Source organism: Callorhinus ursinus, unplaced genomic scaffold (genome assembly GCF_003265705.2).
Source record: "Callorhinus ursinus isolate GAN/ISIS: 27379988/994484 unplaced genomic scaffold, GSC_fseal_2.0 scaffold2, whole genome shotgun sequence".
NCBI classification, from domain to species: domain Eukaryota; kingdom Metazoa; phylum Chordata; class Mammalia; order Carnivora; family Otariidae; genus Callorhinus; species Callorhinus ursinus.
In genome coordinates, this window is record NW_027397064.1 from 18074847 (window position 1) to 18097700 (window position 22854).

The following is a 22854-nucleotide window of genomic DNA, read 5'->3' on the forward strand; positions in this document are numbered from 1 at the left end:
GTGGGCCCCATGTGGTGTGTAGGAGGTACAGCTACCTGAACCTTGCCCTGAGGAGCTGGCTTCTGATCTGGACCCCCTTCTGCCTCCTGTCTCTCCAGAAACATGAGCGTGAGCCGGACCATGGAGGACAGTTGTGAGCTGGACCTGGTGTACGTCACGGAGAGGATCATTGCCGTCTCCTTCCCCAGCACAGCCAACGAGGAGAACTTCCGGAGCAACCTCCGAGAGGTGGCCCAGATGCTCAAGTCCAAACATGGCGGCAGCTACCTGGTGAGGGTGGGGTCCGGTGCCCCCTGTCCTTTCTCCTTGCCACCTCCTTGCTTCTGGTGTCCCCCAGGGCCAACTCCTGCTCTTCCTCTTCCCCTGATTTACGTGCCTTGCTCATGGCCTGAGTCTGCACTCACTCTCCGGCCCCACTTTGCTGGGAGAATTGTGTCTGCCGCTGGAATGCAGCATCTGGACCCAAGTCACGTGTGCACGTGTGCCTGTGTGTGCGTGTGTGTATATGTGTGCGTTGAGGGATTCATGTTCTCGAGCACTCCCTACGAGGCAGGCCCTATTCTAACCGCTCTCTACGTGTTTAACTGCACGCTAGCCTTAGAAATCAGGTTTCGCCGGAGCGCAGAGAGGTGGGATGTCTGCCTCAGGTGACTGTGTCTGGAAGTGGCAGAACTGAGGTCTGAGGGCATGTTGTGGCAACGTGCATCTTACAGGACATTGTGTGGCTGGCACCGGGGTGGTGCCTGGCCCAGAAGCACCTTACAGACGTGGATGAGGTGGTTGGCAGTTCTTCTGTACTCTCAGAGAGCTGGTATGGGGATTGGCCCCAGAGGAGAGCTCAGTTCCAAGTTACAAGGAAGCACCTGTGGGGTTGGGCTGGACCCACCAACCAGACGGTGCAGGCTCGAAGCCCTGCCCTGAGGTTTGAGCCGAGGCAGGGTGTGGGAGGCCATCTTAGGTCCCTACGCCTGCTCTAACACATGACCACAAACTGAGGGTCTGGAAACAACAGAATTCATTTTTTTCACAGCTCTGGAGGCTAGAAGTCCAAATCAAGGTGTTGGCAGGGCCATGCCCCTTCCTGGTGTCTGGTGCCTCCCAGCAATCCTTGGTGACCTTGGCTTATAGCTCCATCACTCCCATCTCTGCCTCTGCCCTGGTGTCTCTCTGTGGCTCCTCTCCTCATCTTATAAGGACACCAGGCATCGGACCTAGGGCCTGCCCTAAATCCAGGATGATCTCATCTTGAGATCCTTAAGTACTTACATCAGCAAAGGCTCTGTTTCCAAATAAGGTCACATTGTGAAGTTCCAGGTGGATATGAATTTTTATGGGATGCTATGAACCCGCCACGGAGACCTGTCCATCAGCTGTGTTGGGCATTGTCGAGGGCTCTAGATTCAGACATCGGAGAGTCCTGGGTTTGAATGCCGGCTCTGCTCTTACCATCTGACTTGGCCACTTCACCCCACTAAACCTTAGGTCCTGCATCTGTAAAATGGGTCTGATTACACCACCTACCTCTTGTGGTGGTTGAGAGAAGTAAGTTGACATGTGAAGTGGAAACTAGAGATAGCCAAATACTTATCAGTTAACAACACTGGGATTCCTGTTCAGGATGTGAAGATGCCCACCTTGTGGGTGGCATGTGGTACCCGAGACAGACTGCATCCCCTTCTCATCTGCCGTCCTGGGCGTCTGTCCACTCCCTGAGGGCAGTGGCCATGTCTACCTACTTCCTTCACCTCCTTACCCTGAGAACCTATAGCTGAGTTCTTGTTGGCCAATGTGTGTGTGTGTCCGATGGGACACCATTATAAGCTCTTGCATGGGTAGAATTTTCACCGAGGGGGGCCTGTGGGTAGAGGAGACAGAGAGAGAGACAGAGAGACAGAGAGACAGAAAGCATTGTCTTACAATCTCTTCCTTTCCCTCCTTCTAGCTTTTCAACCTCTCTGAGCGGAGGCCTGACATCACGAAGCTCCACACCAAGGTGAGCTGATGCCGATCAGGGGTGGGGGCTTCCCGTTGCCTGAAAGAGGAGTAGAACAGCTGGGCTCCCTCTCCCTGCGGTTCCCCACTTTAGAATCTGGGGGGAAGTGCTGAGACACTTCACAAAGCCTGTTCCGTGTCTGTGTCGTTTTCTATTTGGAACAAGGAAAAGCCCGTATTGTTTTTGCAATACAAATTCCAGAGAGCCAAGCTTGATACAGTGATTTCCTACCCAGGTCTGCCCCCCTGGGGTGCACATAGTATCTCTGGGGTAAGGCTGGAGCTATGAGATTTCTAGCCTCGTTGAAAAGCCCTTTGGATTTAAACTGGCCCGGGATTGCCGATGGCCCATTTCCACTTGCTGGCTCGGCGGGCTGAGTGCAGGCTTTGCGCGGATGTCTGCTCTGGTGCCTGGATTCTGGTACCTGTTGCTTTGTGACCTGGGCAGGTGACAGTTCTCTGGGCCTCCGTTTGCTCCTCTGCAACGGGGTGGGCTAGATTAGATGAGCTCTCTCGGCTCTTCCGAGCATGAATTCTCTTTCCGTTTAACAATCTGTGAGTTGAGAAAAGTTTCGAGGAGCCTGAAGCCTGCCGTTCGGATCTGCCCTCTGTCCCCTTCAGGCTTCTCTCTCGGCCAGCCTGAAAAATCAATGGTTTGTGTGTCCGGGCCTGGAACAGAGCTGTGAACTCCTGGGGGCCCTTCACTTTCCCTCTTTGTCCCTGAGCCCGGGTTGTCTTGGGGTTGTCTATGGGAGGAGAGTTTGGGAGAAATGCTGAGGGGCACGTTTTGAAGTCAGAGTCATGTGGAGCGGACTTTGGGGTCATCAGCTTTACACACATTTGGGAAAACTGAGGCCAGGACAGGGGCCATGACTTGCCAGAGCCCCCAGAGCGAGGCAGTGTCAGAGCAGAGACTCAGAGACCCAGGGTCTCTGGTCCTGGGCCAGTGTCCTCTGCGTCCACACCATCACCTCCCCTTTGGGCTGATGGGCAGGGCAGGAAGCAAGGTGGGTGGGTGGCTGGTGCCGTGGCACCTGTGTGTGGGGTATGTGCCACCCCCCACCCACCTCCCAGCTCTGATTGACTCTCTGGGGCTTCCGCCCCTTCTCACTCATGACTTGGACCACAGGTACTGGAATTTGGCTGGCCTGACCTTCACACCCCAGCCCTGGAGAAGATCTGCAGCGTCTGCAAGGCCATGGACACTTGGCTCAATGCAGACCCTCACAACATCGTCGTTCTACACAATAAGGTCAGAGCGGGGGGCCGCCTGTGTGCGCGCACGTGCATAGATGTGTCCTTGGATGAGTGTGTGTGCCTGACCGTATCATTGGATTGTGTGAGCGTGCAAGACTGTGTGCATTCTCTTTCCTAGGAGATAGTAGATTCTGTCCCAGCCCCCCCCCCACCAAGAAATGGGGAGTTATGAGCTCGTGGGGCCCTCAAGTGTAGTGGGTGATCAGCTGTGTTTCTTCTCTTTGAGACTCAGCCTGACCTGCCTCCCTCCCTTGCATCCCCCTCCCCCGTCCTGTTCTCCCTGAAAACCACAGCCCTCTCTCCAGCCACTGCCCCCTTTTTCCTCTGGGCTTCTGCATGGGCTGATCTTAGAAGTAAAGTCTGTGTTTGGGGTTCTTTTAGGGAAACCGAGGCAGGATCGGCGTTGTCATTGCTGCTTACATGCACTACAGCAACATTTCTGCCAGGTAAGAGCCTGAGTACTGACAGTGGGAACCCCCTCTGGCCATCCCCCCGTGACTGCTCCCTTCCTTGGGGTTGAGGGGTGCTGAGGATCAGCGGGAGGAGCCTACAGCTCCGAAGCAGGTGGCTGTGCATGGGGGGTGGGAGAAAGGAGAGTCCCTCCCTCTACTGGGAGCACTAGTGGGAGCAGCCTTGGGAGGCAGGCCCATCTAGGGACACCCCATCCAGCCACCTGCTCCGGGCCACTTTTCCTTGGTGAAAGGCCTTCTGTTTCCCTGAGTGAGCTGGAGAGGGAGTCAAAAGGAAATGTTGGGAGGGCAGATCTGGGTCTGGCAGAACCATCTAGAAGTTATCTCATCCTTGTGGGCCTTAATAAGGGCTTTGGGGTTTGGGATGGGATGTCATTGGACAGTCAAGAACAGAGGGGCTACATCAGCTGTCTCTTCTTTTAAAAATGATCTCTTTGTGGATAGATAGAATGTTCTGTAGAGCCTTAGATGGTAATTTTGTGACTTTAAGAAAATCTAGCCGAATGTTCCCTTCATGGTGAACATTTCCTGTATACCTACTGTGTGCCCACAGCTTTTTATAGATGTTATTTCACTTAATTGCTGTAACAACCTTCAAGGAAGGCCCTGTCACTCACCCTTGACAGGAAGGGAAATCAGGTTCAGAAAGATTAAATAACCTGATTCAGGACACAAGGCTAATAAGTAAGTGGCAGACTTGCTATGGGAACCCAGGCTGTCTGGCTCCAAAGCCCCTTCACTGAGTCCTGCAGCACACAGGATGTAGAGATGCTGGGGCACTCTTTTCCTGAAAGCTTCTTAGCATAGGGTGGCTGGAGGGCTCCACAGGTCTAGGGGAGCAGGGGTGGGGAGACAAGGGGCTCTCGGACATAAAAGTTGGCTCCTCTGACCACCCGTCTCTCCCTGCAGTGCTGATCAGGCCCTGGACCGGTTTGCAATGAAGCGGTTCTATGAGGATAAGATTGTGCCAATTGGTCAGCCATCCCAGAGAAGGTGGGTCTCTGGGGCTTACAGCCAGTGCATGCACGTGTGTGTGTGTGTGTGTGTGTGTGTGTGTGTGTGTGTGTGTGCGCGCGCGCGCGGTGTGTGCTTGCTATCTTGGGGACTGGCCTTATGCACTCACAGGGGATGGAGCAGCCATGCCTAGGTGGGGGTGTACTGAACATGCATATTCTGGTGCCAGCCTGGAGTGGTGTGAGCTCAGGGACATGGGTGAACCCATGGGCCGCTGTGTGCACCCACAGGAGGGCATGGCACTTGGCTCCTGAGGCCAATGCTGGAGAGCAGTGGGGATTGGTGGGGGACACATTGGTCTGGGTGCAAGAAGGCAGTTTGTATAAGAAGGCAGTGCTATTTCTTGGTCCTGGAAGCAGGACTGCTTCCATGCGTGGGTGAGCCTTTAGGAGGCTGATGTCATTGCTACCTGCCCTGGGGAGGTCACAGATTCTTACCATAAGGGTCATCTTCTGGATGAGCTTTGAAAATTTAACCAAGGGCTCTCAAGCACGTGGTCTCATCGGAGTCCACAGCAGCCCAGGCAGAGAGCAGGGCAGAGACGATTCATTCACTCACTGGACAAGTTTTAGGTGCTCTACTACATTCCAAGTGCTAGAGATACCTAGTTGAACAGGGCAAAGTGCTTTGCCTTCAGTGAGCTGATATCCCATTGAGAAAGATGGACATCGCACAAGTAAGTAGACCAAGAGGACCATTTCCGTAGTGGCTAGTGCTAGGAAGGAAAGTGGACAGAGTGGGATAGACCTGATGGAGGAGATTGGGGCTATTTAATGAAGGGGGTCAGGGAACACCTGTCAGAGGTGGTGGATTTGAGGCTGAACCTGAGTAATAATGACAACTACCGTATGACCGTCCAGGGCATCCCCATTTTACGGATGAGAAGCCTGAGCCTCATCTGTAAAGGGGAGGGGACTCAGCATGGCCAGGATCCACAGCGAGTAGCAGCAGAACTAGAAGGTATTTGGGGGCCTGTAACTCAGGCCAGGCCAGGACACCCCCCCACCCCGCCCGGGGTGGTGCCACCCCCAGTCCTGAGGGCTGGATTCTGCTCTGTGGATAACGTCCTGTGTAATGATGTCTGGTCCACAGGTGAGCACAGGTAGAATCAGGGCTGGTGAGCTGTGGGGAGGCTGCAGGTGAGTGCGAGGCAGAAGCCCAGGCCCAGAGGGGAGACCTGGAGATGGGGAATGGGGCCCAGCCCCCGTGTGGCCAGAGCGGTGGGCCCGCTGCACGCCTGTGATGTGCCACACGGCTCCATGCGCTGCAGCCACGGGGCTGACCATTTCAGCAGGACACGAGCCATCAACATACTCTCAGGTCATGAGAAGTACTTGGAAGGGGGAAAAAACCCAAACAGCACGTGATGGCTTCAAGAGTGATGGGGTGGGCATGAGGGCTGAACTCTCGGAGAAGGTGACGTGTGGGGCGAGCTCTGAGGGTTGGAAGGAAGCATCTGAGTGCAGGTCTGCCGTGACCACGCGGAGGGAACAGCAAGTAGGCTGGCCCAGGGGCCAAAGCGTCCCCCTGACTTTTCTAGCCCCTCAGGACGCTGACCAGGCTAGCAGGAGCCCCTGGCCTCTCCATGCTGGGGTTCCCCATTTATCCCCCATCACCCCCACCTTGCTTAGAAGGCTGTTGGCTCCACCTGTGAGTGTGTTTGCCATTGTAGTGGGAAGCCCAAGCAGAAGTGAGTGCTCAGGCCACCCAGTGCCTTCCACTGGCACAGGACAGCCGGGAGCTGGTCTCAGGGTCAGCCATCAGAAACCAGATATCCATGTACAGAAAATTCTGGCTGGGCTGCCCGACGCAGTAGCTGGGGATCACTGAGAGCCTTCCCGGGGAGGAACGAGCCGTCATTCAAGTACCTGCTGGCTGCATATGACTGGTGGCCTTGGTCACGAGTCTGACCGTGAAGGATGAGGAGCGTGATGTGGCTTGGAGAGAGTGGGCCAAGCAGCCACGTCCCCAAAGCTGAAGGCCTGGGGAACGGGATCTGTGTCCTCTCTCAGCAAGTAGAGTGTTCCGGGACTCCACAATGTGCACTGCGCTCACACAGCATGCAGCTGTGGGTGTGAGGGGGGGTGTTTATGTTATCTGTCCTCCTGGCAGCTTGTATTTGCAAGCGCATCTGCTTATGGGTGGGTCATTCTGTCTGGGCCCGTGTGTGAAAGTACAGCTGCTGGCTTCGTTACATATTTGTTGCCACTTTCCCGCCTTCTGGGCAGTGTCATTTGTAGGCGATAGAGCAGCTGGGGGAGAGGTGGGCAGAGAGAGAGAGGGAGGGAGGGGCTTTGCCTGCGACTCCCCTATTCATTGTCACCCCACCCCTGGACTCATTGTCCCCAGCACACAGACACATCCTGTTGGCATGATCCAGAGATCTGATAGGAACCGCCATTCCAGGTTTCCGGTTTGAGTAATGGGGCTGGGGGCTGGGCAGGGGCTGAATAGGAACTGGTGCTGCCCATCAGATTATCTGGCTTGGGTCGTGTGAGGTGGCCCCACCCGGGCTCAGGGACAGAGGCCCACAGGCCTGGAGGTGGGCCAAGGAGCCAAGAGACAGGAGGGGACCGTTGTCATGGTCATGTGGGTTCTGGTTCCACTAGCCTCCGAGAGCCCCCTTGCCCCTCACGGAGTCTCAGGATTCATTCTGATCCATCTGGCTGGCCCAGCTCGGTGTCCTCTGGCCATTCAGAAAAGGAGGACGCATCGACCGATCCCCAGCAAAAGAACTGACCTCTCTTTCTGCCAGGTGCACCGAAGTTCAGACTGCTTTCCTTCTCTCCCCATCCACCCCCAGCTTTGTATGTTCTTGCTATGTGTCAGCAACTCTTTCTGGACCCAGTTTCCCTTCTCTTCTAGAAGGAGTGGAGATGGGTTAATTCTTGAATTTTTCTAATAAGATCCAAAAAGAATGGGGGAGTGTTGACCCTAGATATAGGAATGCTTAGTGGGAGTTGGATGTCTTTCAATACCACATAGAGAGGGATTTCATACACTTCAGTGTGATGTAAAAAAGTGAAGGACTCTAATTATTAAGCTCTTACTGTTTGTTGGACGGTCGTGTGGCTGGTGGGTGGGTCAGGGCAGAACTGGGGCCTTGGGTATAAGCGTAAGCTTGGTTTAAGCTCAGTGTGAGGGTGTTAGAGATGTTTGATGGTTGATCAGCCTGCCTTGTGCAGTAGTGAGCAGCTTAATGATGTGAGGGATGTCAGGGATGTGTGAGAGGAATTTTGGTCCAGCAGGAGATTTTTAGGCTGGGAGTGAAGCTGGAAAGAGATGTTCATGCTGACCATCAGGGGGCGCCAGAGAACCCCCAAACGGGCGTACTGGCTAGACGCAGCTCCTGGTTGAGTCGTCCGTATCATTGTTCTCCCAACCTGGGGCTCCGGGCAGCAAGGAAGGACTGTGCTGGGGTGGAGGCCCCTGGTTCCAGGAGGCCTAGGAGAGTGGTGGGGGGTGGGCTAGGCGGGGCCGGAAAAGAGACGGGGATGGCTCTGCTCTAGGACGGCTCTCCCCGCTGAAGCTGCCCCTCTCCCTGCCCCCAGGTACGTGCACTACTTCGGTGGCCTGCTCTCTGGCTCCATCAAAATGAACAACAAGCCCTTGTTTCTGCATCACGTGATCATGCACGGCATCCCCAACTTCGAGTCTAAAGGAGGTACCTGCCTGAGCCCTCTGGCTTCCCTCCCCTCCTGTCTCCCATCCTTTTTTCTCAAGAAGCAGCCTGAGGGGACACAAACATAGGCTTGGCTTGGAGTCTCCACCGTGCCACCTCCTGAGCTTTCTTTGAGCTCCAGTCTCTTCGTGGGGTGGGTTCTGGTGGTGCCTGCTGGCCCGTGGTGTTGGATGTGGCAATGGGTTTGGTCAACCTAAAAATGCCTCTCAGATGGAAAGCTAGTGTTTCTTCCTCCTTTCTTTTTTCATTTCTCCTTCCTACCTCTCCTCTCCTCAGCCCTTCCTTCCTTCCCCCTCTCCCCCATACCGTCCACGCTAACACCACCCTCCCTTACAGGGTGTCGGCCCTTTCTCCGGATCTACCAGGCCATGCAGCCTGTCTACACGTCTGGCATCTAGTAGGTATTCCATGGGAATGAGAGGCCTGGGATGCCGGAGCCCGAGGCCGAGGACCAGGGACAAGGGTGTGGGGGGATGGGCCAGGACCTCTCCTAGGAGGATCTCATCTGACAGAGGGCTGAAGGACAGAGGCAGCAAGCCTTCCCAGGAGCCGTCTGGCAGGGGGAGCAGGGAGCAAGTGCACTGCCCGCCCCCCTCAGCAGCTCTCTTTTTCTCCGCTCGCCTCCCCCGTAGCAATGTCCAAGGAGACAGCCAGACCAGCATCTGCATCACCATCGAGCCCGGGCTGCTCTTGAAGGGAGACATCTTGGTGAGTGCTGCCCCTCTGTCTCAAGCCCCCTCCTCCCTGTTTATTTCTTCTGTCTTCCTGCTCTCCTCCTGCCTCCCCAGACAAGATTGTCACTCCTGTGGGTCACCAGCCTTGGGGCCATAGGCCCTCAGGCCTCCTGCAAGCCCTTCCTCTGCCTCAGAGCAGAACATCCCTTCTTCTGCGCTTGTCTCTTGTTCTAGAATGTCTCCAGGGAAATATCTGTCAGTGTGAGCTGTTACCTCCTTGCTTCCTGTGGTGACAGGACTCCCTCAATTCTAATTTCAGTCTTTCCTCCTGCAATTTAAATTCACTCCTACTTTTTCCATTCTGTGTGCAGGAACTTCTTGGGAGGACAGTTTTGTTCCCACAGGGTGAGATTGGCCTCCAACATTCTGCTTTTTAGAAGTTTCCCCAGATAGCTCTGAGATCCTGTTTGGTATTGGTGACCTCTCCCTCATTAAGTTTGGGTGAGCCCTGGGGTCTCAGTCATGGAGCTAATAAGGAGGCTCCTTGAGATCTGATTTCCCCTCCTCGGGCCCCTGATGGGCTCTGCTCTCCTTCCCACCCAGCTGAAGTGCTACCACAAGAAGTTCCGGAGCCCCGCCCGAGATGTCATCTTCCGAGTGCAGTTCCACACCTGTGCCATCCATGACCTGGGGGTTGTCTTTGGGAAGGAAGATCTTGATGATGCCTTCAAAGGTGGGCTCATTGAATAGAGACATAGACCTAGCAAGGAATAATACCACAAAGTAGAAGAGCAATAATGGAGGAGCTATGGCAACAGTGAAGGGGGAACCATTTTTTGAGGGAAGGAAATGTGGTTAGGGAGGTGTCTCCCTTTGCTTCTTTATCTATTTAAGATTTTGTCTGTATCACATTCAGACCTGGGACAATATCCACATCCATTCACCCATTCACTCATCCATCCATCCATCCATCCATCCATCCACCTACTCATCTAAATCCATCCATCCATCCAACCATCCATATCCATCCACTCATCCAAATCCATCCATCTGTCCACCTACCCATCTGAACCCATCCACTCATCCATCCACCCATCCATCCAAATCCATCCATCCATCCACCAAGAAATACTTGTGGGTCTATGTGTGCCAGGCATGTGCTAGACCCTGGGGTTACAAAGAGAAAGAAGTCAGGCCCTACCCTCAGGGAACTCACAGTTCCACGGGAGAAAGAGACACACGAGCGGGGTACAATGAAGTGGTGCTTGCAGTGATGGAGACATGCACAGGCATGATGGGTGGCCACCATTCCTACTGTAACTTCTCTTCTCACAAGCAGTGGATGGTAATCTGTCCAGACTGGGCTTCGGCCAAGACCAGAGAGTAGAGCTGGGGCTCGGGCGTTGGGGGGGGATGGAGAGGAGCCTGACCCCCCCAAGTGTAGTCTGGCTCATGCAGTAGAAAGATGCTTCTGTGATGAGTTTCTTCTGTACTGGAGCCAGGAGGGCAGAAGCAGAAGATTCCATGATAATTACAGGACAGAATGTAAATGTTATCAGTCTTAACAGGGAAAAATAAAGGGGTCACAGACAACATAAAGGTCGAGTTGGTAGAGGCAGGGGAAAGTAGGGGCACAAACTTTCTCCTCTTACACAGAGGGAGTCAGGGGACACCATTGAAAATGGACAGCTCAAGAAATAGAGGCTTAGCTATAGTATTAAGTAAGAAATTAAGTATTAAGTAAGAAATACTACTACTACTAGATTTGATAGGAAGGGAGGTGGGAGTGATATTAGTGGGCCAAATTCATTATCTTCATGGTGGTCAATCAATGGAGATTACTTGAAATAGGTATATAAGGAAATGGTGGCATAAAAATAGTGGCTATTATTTAGAGTCTTAGAAGTAACTGCTAGTAGAACAAGAAATGGAAATGGTTGGGAATGGTTATCTCAGGCAAGTAGGACCGGAGCCAAAGGTGGGCAAGAGGCTTATTTCATTATATGTATATGATATTATCAACCCTACATATGCATATTATTTTAACCTTTTCCAGAAAGATTAAAGTTGGAGTCCTTTTTGGGAATTAATTGCTCATTTTTGTCTTTCCTTCTCCCTTTTCCAGATGATAGATTTCCAGAATATGGCAAAGTAGAATTTGTATTTTCTTATGGACCAGAGAAAATTCAAGGTACAAACTTGTTAGAGTTCATTTTTCACCCCTTGCCTCCATCCTAACCTGTCCCCTCCCCACGCCCAGCATTCTCCCACTGATGCGCTCTACAACTATCAAGTTACCTATGAATGAGAGGCAGGCCAGCAGTAAAGGATCTGGGTATCACAGTGGACCCCCAGCTAAATGTGAACCAATGACTTATTCTTTGGATAATAAAAATAAAAGAGCTGACCAAGAGGTGCTGGGCTGGATAAACTGTTCTGGTCCCATTAGGTCACCATCCCATTATATTCAGAGACTGAGGCTGTGGCAGATCAAGGGAGTGGCTGAAGGGACATTCAGAGGTACTAGATGGATGAGAAGTATTTATGAAAACTGAGGTGGTTCAACCTGAAGACGAGACGGCCGATTTAATAGTAGCTGTTGAGCCTTTAGACTGGTTGTATGTGGAGACCAGTTGTTCTCCATCCTATTTGAGAATAGAATGAGACGAGACGAAGTTAGGCTACAGATGGAGGGACTCTGGGAAGATTCAAGGAAGGACTGCCAGGTCAGGAAAGGGACTTGCCCTAGGAAGCAGGACGTGCGGCTTGTGCGGTCTCCATCTTTCTGTGGATGTGTAGGAGAGACTGCTTCCCCCCTCACGTTTCTGCCTGGAGCCGGGAGCGTCTTAAGTGGGAGGCAGGGGAATGGCTAGAATGACCTTGTGTCCTCTCAGTGTCCGGCTGTGATTTCCCTGTCGTCCCTGACCCCATGTTGCTCATCACAAACCTCTTCCACACTCCCCCTGACTCCAGGGGCAGACTTTCTGGTCTCCTGGAACTGCCCCAGGGGCCTCTGGGACACGGAAAAGGAAGAGGCAGACATCTAGCCAGAGGGGCCCCCAGCTTTCTCCTTCATTCCTCAGAGTCCTGTCTTGATTTACCCCCATAACCGGGTATGAGCCTTTTCAAGAATGCAAGAAACCAGGGGCGCCTGGGTGGCTCAGTCGGTTGAGCGTCTGACTCTTGATTTCAGCTCAGGTCATGACCTCAGGGATCTCGTGGGATTGAGCCCCGTGTTGGGCTCCGTGCTGGGCGTGGAGTCTGCTTGGGGGTCTCTCTCTCCTTCGCTCTCTGCTCTGCCCGCCCCCCCCATAAAACAAAACAAGACAAGAGAAGACTGCAAGAAACCAGACTCCTGGGTTCTCTGTCCACTCTAAGCCCCTGGCTGCACCCCACTGCGGTCAGGAAAATGAGAAGCCCCTCAGGGAGCAGCCCTGGGGCAACTGTTGGCTTCTTCTGTTTTTCCAGCTGGTGATCCTTTTTTATTCCCCCCCCTTTCTCTTTGCTGCCCTCCCACCCCCATTCCTTCAGGCATGGAACACCTGGAGAACGGGCCGAGCGTGTCGGTGGACTATAACACCTCCGACCCCCTCATCCGCTGGGATTCGTATGACAACTTCGATGGGCATCGAGAGGACGGCCTGGAGGGTAGGTGGCACCCGGGCTTCCAGCTCCCCTCCACGCAGCACTGCCCTGCTCCCGTGGCCTCGGCACTGCTGGTGGGCTGTGGCACCATCCGGGGTTCAGTGGGGGAGGCAGAGGACAGATCCGGGGCACCTGGGAGTGTTCCCAGTTGGGTGGGGGACGATAAGACAAAACAGGAATGTGTGAAATAATGAAGACAGAGCTCAAGAATGCAGCCAAACAGCCACAACGACCTGACTGGCAGAGGAGGGGTTCTTGAGAGCTGGAGTGGCCTGGGAGGGCTCCTTGGAGGAGGGGGCATTGAGTGGCGCTTGACAAAACTCCCGTGCAGCAAACGCAGCACTTTGTTAGATTTCTTTGAAACCTGCTCTTAGATGTTTCCAGGCTCGTGGCCTGACTTCCCTGGGGTCAGAGCACTAGGAATTAGACACAGCATGCAGGGCCTACCAGCTTTCATCAATAGCCAACAAAAATGTTTGAGAGCTGGAAACCGATAAGCTCCAAAATTTGACAAGTAAGACGCAGTCGAAATTAATGCATGTTTAATTTAGCTAGAAAACCTAGCATTATGTCAAGTGGGCAACTGCAACTCAGTTCAGTCCTTGAGAGTTAGATGTGGGTTATTTGTTTGTGTGGTTGATTTGAATGTGGGAGGTGGGGCGGGGCTTCCAAAAGTTAGCAGGCCTGGAGCCCAGGAGCCCTTGAGATGCCTGTCTGGGGTTTGGCATAGACTCGCTTTTCTGATTTGGTCCTGGGACTGCAGCATGTGGGAGCTGGAAGGATCCTCAGGACTGTGGGCCCATTCCCCAGTCTTCCGTTGGGGAGAACTTAGACCCTTCCCCCCCCTCGAAGGAAGGGTCTTCTGATTTACCCCCACCGCCCAGGATATGTCCTTTCAAGGGCACCAGCTCCCAGCCTCTGGGCTGCAGCTGGTCCTAGGGAGGGGCTGTGCTGTCCAGGGGACTTTGGGCCCTGTGGCAGAGCCGGGTTAGGGAGAGCCAGGTCTGCACCCCCCTGCCTCCTTCCACCTTCTTCTCCAGGGTTTTGGATTTGTTGACTCCACCCTGCAAGCCTTCTAGGTCTTTTCTTGAAAAAGGATTCTCCCTCTGACCTTTGAGATACCAGAATGAGTGACAGATTTCAGAGCAAGTGGGATGCGGGCGGTGGTTGGGCTAGAATTTAGGGCTTGATGAGAGCATGTTGTTTACAGGCAGGATTGCAGAGTGGATGGCTTGTCCTCAAGCCTCAGAGGCCCAGACACCCCACCCTGCTGAGGTACCGCCCCAAGCCCTCCTCGCCACTGCCTCGGCCCCCTCTGCTGTGCTGAGTGGCTAGGGAGAGGGCAGAGGACGAAATGAATTAGTTCTGAGCTCCCAGTGGCTGCCAGCCTAATTGTTCATCCTTCTGGGGATGTTTGCATTTTTAACAAGAGCACTTGGCAATTTGAAGGTATTTTCAATATGTCCCCATCTCTCCCTGCTGTGGATTCCGTGCAATGGTAAATGTAAAAACCTTCTGCAAACTGTAAGGGGCCAGGGAAACAAAAGGTAAGCTAGTTAGGGGAAAGGAGAGGCTGGGGAAGGCCCGGTGGGGACACAGTGGCCATGAGGGAAGGCAAGGGGCAGACAGCGGAGCAGAGGGGGACCGCAGTGGTGAGAGGCAGGAACGGGCAGGAAGGAGAGGCTGAGCGAGCCCCCGACTCTTCTCTCGTCATCCGTTCCCCCAGGCAGGGGGGCGGAACCAGTGGGACTTTGTGGCCAGTGAAAGGTCAGCTCATCCTGCAGGGACAGAGGGGCTCCCGTCTGGAGGCTGAGAGGCCGGCCCGGTGCCCGAAGAGTAGGAAAGGAAGGCAGGGGAAGCAGAAGGAGGCTCTGCTGTCCTTTTCCCTGGCCTGGTCTGTCCTGACTACGGTTGGCCTGGACCGGGAGCTACACGGTTCGGGTGGTCACCGGGACAGACCCTGCCTGTCCGCCACCGCTGGGCTGCATCCCCCCCAGGGACAGGAAAGCCAGCTGTGGGGTGGGAGCAGTGATCATTATTCCAATCCTGCTCCTGGAGGCACTTCTGGAAGGTTCTAGGTTCCGGGGCCCAGAGAGAAAAGCATTTTCTTCTGGCTAATTTTCTTGGTCCAGAGGTCCAGAGAGGGAAGTAGGAGACCTGGGCCTGTCTCCTTAGTTGTGGGCAAGACTCTGTGCCTCAGTTTCCCCATGTACTAGTTGGGGTAAGGGCACCTAACCTCCAAGATTCCAGGGTGCTGAGGAGATGGCTCCAGCTGGAGCCTGGGAGGTGCCTGGGGGCTCCCTGGAGTGGCCCTAGGGCTGGGGGGATGGGCTCTGCTGCCTGCTCCCTGAGGAGGTCACAGACTGGGGGAGGCAGGCTAAGCCCGAGGTGCTGTAGTGGAGTGGGTGAGCATGTGTGCTTGAGGCCCGACCGCCTGGGTCCGGTCCAGGTCCCAGATGCCCCCCTGTAGCTGAAGGCCTTACTTAGCCTTCCTATGGTCTCAGTTTCCTCTTCTACAGACTTGGGGGGTCATTGGCATAATGTACCCATTTTCATGGAAAGCAGTTTAGGTAGGGGCCCAGGATGTGGCCTCCAGAGCCAAATTATCCAGGTTCAGACCCTTTGACAAGATGCTGTCCTCTCGGGGCCTCAGGTTGCTCTGCTGTGAAAGGGGGATTCAGCCGACAAATCATCTGGAGCACCTTCTGGGGAGTAGGAGCGGGGCGGCGGCCTGTTGTGGCTCCTCAGGAGTCTCCGACACGTCAGTTGTGACTGTGGCCAGCATCTAAGGCGTCTGCAGACAAGGCTAAGGGGGGGGGCGCTGTTGGCCTTGAGAGTCCCCTCTGGCTTTGCCACGCTCCAGCCGCTGCAAGTCAGCATTTCACCTAACGCTCACAGCTACTCTGTGAGGTGGGTACTGGTAATCGTGCCTGGGTAGGGAAACTGGGGCACAGTGGGGTTCAGTAACCTGCCTGGGTAGGGAAACTGGGGCACAGTGGGGTTCAGTAACCTGCCTGGGTAGGGAAACTGGGGCACAGTGGGGTTCAGTAACCTTTATTGCCTCGCCAGTAAAGAGCAGATCTGGGTGTGGAACCCCAGCGCTAACCACCGTGCTGTTTTGGTAACCACAGATGCCTGTATTCCGGGCGCCAAGTCCCGTGACACTCCCTGGGTGCCACTGAGCTTGGATGAATCTGCCCCCTCCATCCCCACCTCTCACCACTGGGCCGAGCAGAGGACCCCTGTCCTGAGTCTCAGGGTGAGGGAGGGTTTGGACACAGTGGTACCTGGAGCATAGCAGCTGGGGGAGCACTGGGCTGGCCCCGTGGCAGGTGCTCAGCTGGGCTTCAGTGCAGGGAAGAGCTGAGGCGCATCCCTTGACGTCCCTACACTGCCCCCTGCCCCAGGAGGGTGTGGGGCTGCTCACAGTGCGATGCCCTGGTGAGGGGATGGCCTCGCAAAATAGACAGTGTGTCTGAGGTGAGGTGAGGCCATTTCTGGAAGTGGCACACCTCTCCTATTTCAGGTCCGGTGAGGCAGGGGGATCGGAGAGGCCAGGCCAGTCCCTCTGGAGGCCACCGGGTGACTCAGAGGGGAAGCCAGGGGGCGCTGAGCCAGGCACTGGGGAACAGAGAGAGATTATCTCTGGCCTGGGCTGCTCCTCGAGGGCCCCCTGCTTGCCATCAGCCCTCCACCCCCTGTTCCTCCTGCTCCTGCAGGTGACCCTGACTTAACCCTCTGTGCCGGGAGCTGCTCTGTGTTTAACCCCTTCCTCGATGCCTGCACCCCCATCTCCCCCCAGCCCCCCCATTCCCAGTTCAAGTTTCCACCCCCTCAGGACATCGCTGAGCGATCTCGGCAGCAAAATGAGGGAAGAAAATCCACGGGACTTCTGTTCTCTGGGGTGGCCCAGGCCAGTCATGGAGCCTGTCTGATGCCCCACTCCCACGGTGAGGACCCTGAGGCTCGAGAGGCCGGGGACCTGCCAGAGGGGGAGGAAACCCTCACGCGTGGAGCCCCACTTTGTGTGACCTCCACTCCTGTTGTACTGACCCCATTGCGCCGATGGGTGTCGTGCTGGGGGGGAGGTCATGACATAGGACATGGGGTTGCTGTTGAATCCAGGGGTCGGACTCTGGTCCCTTCCCACCTCCCTCGGAGCTCAGCGTATTCAGCGCTCCACACCCCGTAATTCGGGTGGCCCTTGCAGATGCTTGTCCAACTTGTTACACCTTTAGAGGGCAGAGAGCTCACCACCACATGTGTCAGGCTGTTTCACTTTGGACAGGTCCAGAAATTGAACCAGAAATAGAGGGAAAAGGGAGAGTTGCTTGTGTGTGGTGGACCATGGATGCTCAGGGACCCTTATGTCTCCTTGCACTCAGGCCAGAAGGAAGGGGAAGTGATGAAAGGTGAAGAATCAGACAGAATCTCAATATCAAGAACTTTCTGACTGGAGAAGGGTCCAGGCCTTGGGACATGTGGCTGGGGAGCAGGGGAGGCACCTGCCATCTCCGGGACTCCTTACATCGGGAGGAGCACCCTCTGGTGAACCCCACAGGCTGGTGTCTGAATCTGTGTGGGCGGTCGCAACAAAATCCCACCGACTGTGTGGCTTCACCAGCAGACAGGCATGTTTCCACAGTTCTGGAGGCCAGAAGTCTGGGAGCACAGTGTCAACAGCCCTTGTAGAGGGTGGGCTCCTCCCTTGCCTCCGTCCTCCCTCTGTGTGCATCTGGGTCCTGATCCCTTCTTTATAAGGACACCAGTCAGGTGGGACTGAGGGCCCACTCATGCGACCGCGTTTTAACTTAATTCCCTCTTTAAAGGCCCTGTTTCCAAATACAGTCCCATTGTGAGGTACTGGGGGCTAGGACTTCGACATATGAACTTGGGGGGGGGGGGAAACACGTCAGCCCATGACACGGAGGAAGGCGTTTTCTGGGTTGCCTGTAGTTGGATGCCTGGAGCCTCGGTCCTGAGTTGGGGGAGGGGGGAAGAGAAGGTCCAGGGCGGGGGAGGGGAAAATGGTCTGGCCCCCCACCAGCCTCCTCCTGGCAGGCTGTCTCTGTCTTCCTCTGGCTTGGTCTGGAGCCTGCCAGCTCAGCGCTCTGGCTGACACCACGTTTCACAGCCTCCAGAAGCCCCATTAGCTGTTTGGCCTGAGTTCTGAAGCCCCGTGCCCAGATCCCAGCTCCCTGTGGGTGGGAGTGGGGCTGTATTTTTTGCCTGTGCTGCACAGAGCAGCCTCCAAATTCCTCCAGAGTGTTCCAGGGCAAGCCTTCTCGGAAGCAAGTCCCATACCAAGAGCCGTGGGCTGCCTTCCACCTCCAGGCAGCCCAGAGGCTGGCCAGGCCTGAGCTGCCTCCCTGTCCTCATTCACTCCTCCTGTCCCCTAACCTCCTTGGACATTGAGTCGTTCAGGGTCTCTCACAACTTAAGTGGGTATCGGGGAAGAGGGGTGCGTGCCGGGCACAGCAGCGGAGTGCTCGGGGCCAAAAGAAAGAATGCAGACCATGACAAGCCCCCGGGCCTGGCTGCAGATGGCAAGGGCACCTGGGAACCAGCCCACTTCTGGGTTTCTCCTGTGTGGTGCCCATCAGGCCCTCCTTTGTTTTTGTGGGAAGTCCCCCAAGAGCCAGGGGCTGGTGACAAGGGGGTGTGGGTTTGTGCCCAAGCTCCTCAGCCCTCGGAGGAACTGTGAGGAGAGACATTCCCTTTCTCGGGGTGAGCTTCCAGTTCTGTAGGACACCCAGTGCCTCCTAAAGCGCTGTTGTCTGAGCTGGGGAAGAGCCTCCGTGATGGCAGCCAAGAGTCCCTGGTCTGCGGTGACTTCTTCTGAGCTGGGCTTGTCCAAGAATTCTCTGATTTTTTTTTTTTTTTTTTTTTTTTGGAGAGAGAGGAAAGAGGGAGGGAGAGAGACACAGCAAATAGTCAGAGAGTGAGGAGGAGAGAGGAACAGGCAGGAGACCAGCAGAGAGAGACAGACAGATACTGGCCTGGAGATTTGCGTTCTGGGTGTCCTTGGTAACTCCTTTTCTTTAGATCTCCCTTATTTCCTGTAAAACAAAGGGATTGGAGGACTGGTTCTTTCTGTTTCTTTGAGCTTGAACATTGTTTCTTTCTGTGAGTTGGGAGGCGCTAAGATGGACCTGCTGAATTTCCCTCTCAGACCTTCCCACCTCATGAGCTTGGAGCAGGGAGAACAGTGTGGCTCAGTGGTGGTTGTAGAAGTCAGGAGAGGCTTGGTTATGCTGGGTAAAAAACAGCCCCAAATTCGTACTCCAAAAAATATATATATATATATTTCTTGCCCATGCTGCAAGGGGCCTGTGTTTATGTGGGTTGGCAAGGGGCCTGTGTTCATCGTTTTTACTCCAGGCTGGTGGTGGCTTCATCCCATAGGTGTTTCCGTCATTGCTGCCACAGTGGGTAGAGGACACTGTGACATGCCTCCTGCTTCTGCCCGGACGTGACACACGTGCCTTCTGCTGACATTTCATTGGCCAGAGCAAGTCACACACCCAAGCCTAACTTCAAAGGGGGCAGAGAAATGCACGGTGCACGGAAGATGGAAAGTGGAAATGATGTTGAACAGATTAAGATCTACTATAGGGATGAAGTCTGTGGGATCTAGAGTCTAGATCTGGTTCCAAGCCCTGTTGTTTATAAGTGTGTTTCTTGGTCAAGACACTTTACCTCTCTGAGACTCAAATGTCATATCTATAAAATGGGTACAATAATGGTCCTTTCCTCATGAGATTGTTGTTAAGATCCAATGAAGTCATGTATGTGAAAGGTGGAATCCAGAGTGCCTGGTATGTACTATGCTGGTGGTAATTTGTGTCCATTATTATTATTATTATTATTGAAGTGCTGGAGGAGGGAAGGTAGAGAGGTGATTTAAGGGTACACAAGCCCTCTCTTCTTGAGAAAAATTCCACATCCCCCTGGTCCCTCCACTCTCTGGGAACCATCTGTAGCTGGCTCTGTTCCGGGAGCCTCACTGTCTCTTGGGAGTCGGGAGACTTGCCTCTGACATCACCTTGCTGTGTGACCTTGGAAAAGTTACTTCTCTCTGGTTCTCAGTTCCCTTATCAGTGAATCGGGGAGGATGGATTCCAAAGGGGATTCAGCTCTAAAGCCCTAACGATGATCATGGTACCAGCGCCAATGACTAGATGATAGCGAGCCTTGGTACCCGCCTGGAGCCAGGCACCACCAACTCCCCTTTCTCCTGGTTACTCCTCCCCAGTAGGACTACTAGGCACAACTTGTAGGGTGTGCTTATACAGCCCCTTTCTTTGTCTGCCACTGTCCTTAATCTGGTCTCTGCTGTCCCTGTGCCCGCATGATAATAGGGCGAGTCCCGGGCCTGTTGTGCCTACTCTCAGGGAATGAAAGCCCTTCTGGTCCGTCGACAATGTGCCCAGTGCCCGTGGACTGGGCACTTCGGTCAGTCCGCTCTCTTCCCCTTTGTTGGCTCCTGCCTGGTACCAGTGGGGTGTGTACGTGTGCAAGGAGGCTCACTGGGTTTTCCTGACTTCTGGGAAGAGAGGGAAGGAGGGAGGGAATCAGGAGGGGTTGCTGCCCACCGGGCACACTCTCCTTCAGGCAGGGGATGCGTCCCTCACTCCCTGCAGCCTCCTCCTGCTGAAGTCGGTTCAGCCCAACAGGTGGCCCTCTCGGACTGCATCTGAGGGGGCCCCAGGCCGGCCTCCGTGCTCTTGGCCTCAGGCAAGCCTGGGATGGAGGTGGCCAAGGCGGCCCCTCTGTCTGTCCCCCCGCCTGCCTCTCACCTTTCAGACTTTCGGACCTGAGCCAGGCTTTGTCTCCCCTGTGCTTTGTGCTCTGGAAGACTCACTGAGATTGGGGGAAAAGCCCCCAGCAGCAAAACAACACCGTCCAAAATTTCTCTTGGACTCCCCCCTTCCTGATCCTTTTCCTGCTGACATGGATGTGTGTGAGGTAGTTTAGAGCCACAGAACACTTTTCAGCCTTCCCTCTCTCTTAAAAAAAAAAACAAAAAACAACAGCTAATATTATATATTCCCAATATCATGTGATAAAATTGTATTCATGGATATAACTTAATAGCGGCACTCCACCTGTTTTAAAGTATACGATTCAGTGGGTTTTAGTATATTGGGGGTTGTACAACCATCACCATAACCTAACTGTGGAAACTTTTCATCGCCCCCGCCGCCACTGACAGCCACCCCCCAGTTCTTGTCCCCATCCCCGGCTTCGTCTCCTTTCTGTCCCGACAGATGTGAATGTTCTGTAGATTTCCTGTAAATGGAATTATCTAGCACGCGGCTTGCTTTCACTGAGCATAATACTTTCAGGGCGCATCCATGTTGGAGCGTGGGTCAGTGCTTTGCTTTGGTTGCTGAATAACACTCCGTTTATGGCCACACCACAGTTTGGTCATACATATCTCAGTCGACAAATGTTTTCTTTGTGTCCACTTTTTGGATATTTTAAAGAACGCTGCTGTGGCCATTCGTGGACCAGTTTTCGCGTGGACTCTGGTTTTCACTTTTTCTTGGGTAGATACCTAAGGGTGGAATTTATGGGCCATAGGGTTGCAATATGTTTAATCATTTGAGGACCTGTCAGACTGTTTTCCAAAGTGGCCGCACCATCTTACATCCCCTGAGGATTCCAGTGTTTCCGCATCCTCACTGCTTCCTGTCTTTGGGGCTCTAGCCATCCTAGTGGGTATGAAGTGGGATCTCACTGTGGTTTGGGTTTGCATGTCCCTCATGATTAATGATGTTGAGCATCCTTTCACATGGTAACTGGCCACTATAGATCTGTTTTTAGAGAAATGTCTATTCACATACTTGGCACACTTAAAAAAAATCCTTTTTTTTTGTTTGTCCAGTTGCTATTGAGTTATAAGTTCTTTATCTATTCTGAAAACAGGTCCCTTATCAGATAAGTGATTTGCGGGTGTTTTCTCCCCTTCTGTGGATTGTTGTGTCTTCCTTCGCTCGATGCCGGCAGTGTCTTTCTGCAATGCTTTTGTGCTGATCGCCTGCCTTACTCCCGGCGTGAGGCGTTCGTCTTCCTGGGACCTCTGTCACAACTGAGATCCCAATACTTCCACGTTGACATCTGTCTGGTTGCAAGTCAGGTTCCCATTTTATAGATGAGGAAACAGGTAGGAGCAGAGTGGTTGGGGGCCTCGTCCAAGGTAGTGTCCTGTGTAAATGGTGGAGGCAGGATTCCAGTGTGGGGGTCTGGAGCCAGAGTTAGGGATCGATACTCCTTCCTAGCATTTAAGGATCTTGATCGAAAAGATTATTCATCTCCAGACTGAAATGCTTTCGGCTGCTTGGTCTGATCTCTTTCCAGCCCTAGAGCTGGTGCTTCAACGGGCTTAGGAAAACGGCCCCATGACACAGAGAGGGAGGCCACGTCTCAGATCCCTGGGTAGCAGAGCAGGACAGAAGTGCATGATTTCTGCCCCCGCAGTGCCTCAGCCACCCACATGGCCCCGTGTCCCGTCATCTCCCCGAGGCCAGGCAGGATGAGGGAGGGTAGCCCCTCCTCCAGAAGGTGGCCCCTTTGGGTTGGGAGTGAGGCAGTTAGGCAGCAGGGGAACGTAGCCCCTGTGCCCACTCTGGAAGAACACTTGTGCCCCATGCTGAATATTTGCCCCTGACCTACTTCAATCGTGTTTGGCTTTCTTGCCTTCTGAACTTTCGGGGAAGATGTGGGAGGAACCAGCAAGAGAGGGGTGCAAGATTGCAGGTGGTCCCAAATAATTCACGAGGAGGTTCCAGGGATCCCAGAGTGATGCGTCTGCCCCATACCTCTGAGCAGAGGGTTTTAGGGGCTCTCTCCTCTGACCGAGAGCCTGGGGTTCGACGCCAGACTGATTTTTGTTCCGAAATCCTAACCTGGTTGCTGGAGAGGGCAGCCCTTCTGGCATGTGACTTCAGGGGATGGGGTAGGGGGACAGAGATGGGCAGAGAGGGAGAAATTCACAGCTGCTGCAGAAATCTTCTGTCCCTGTTCTGTCATGCCCTATAGGACACAGGGCTTAGTCTGCAGCAGGAAGGGTTTGAGTTAGCCACCTGGTAGAAGTTCGTGGCTGTGAGAGAGGGGC

The 22854-nt window shown here is 54.1% G+C and overlaps 1 protein-coding gene across 8 annotated transcripts in view; it reads left to right on the forward strand.

Moving 5' to 3' along the window:
- Positions 1-22854, forward strand: part of TNS1 (tensin 1) — a 223792-nt gene that overhangs the window by 133285 nt on the left and 67653 nt on the right. For all 8 annotated transcript variants that reach the window (XM_073878801.1, XM_073878812.1, XM_073878821.1 and 5 more), the window contains exons 8-18: positions 99-270; positions 1943-1993; positions 3122-3244; positions 3631-3695; positions 4629-4712; positions 8285-8397; positions 8752-8812; positions 9048-9123; positions 9693-9822; positions 11215-11280; positions 12621-12737. In XM_073878801.1, coding sequence (XP_073734902.1) covers positions 103-270; positions 1943-1993; positions 3122-3244; positions 3631-3695; positions 4629-4712; positions 8285-8397; positions 8752-8812; positions 9048-9123; positions 9693-9822; positions 11215-11280; positions 12621-12737 — 1054 coding nt within the window. In that variant the 5' untranslated portion in view covers positions 99-102. The remainder of the gene's footprint in view (positions 1-98; positions 271-1942; positions 1994-3121; positions 3245-3630; positions 3696-4628; positions 4713-8284; positions 8398-8751; positions 8813-9047; positions 9124-9692; positions 9823-11214; positions 11281-12620; positions 12738-22854) is intronic.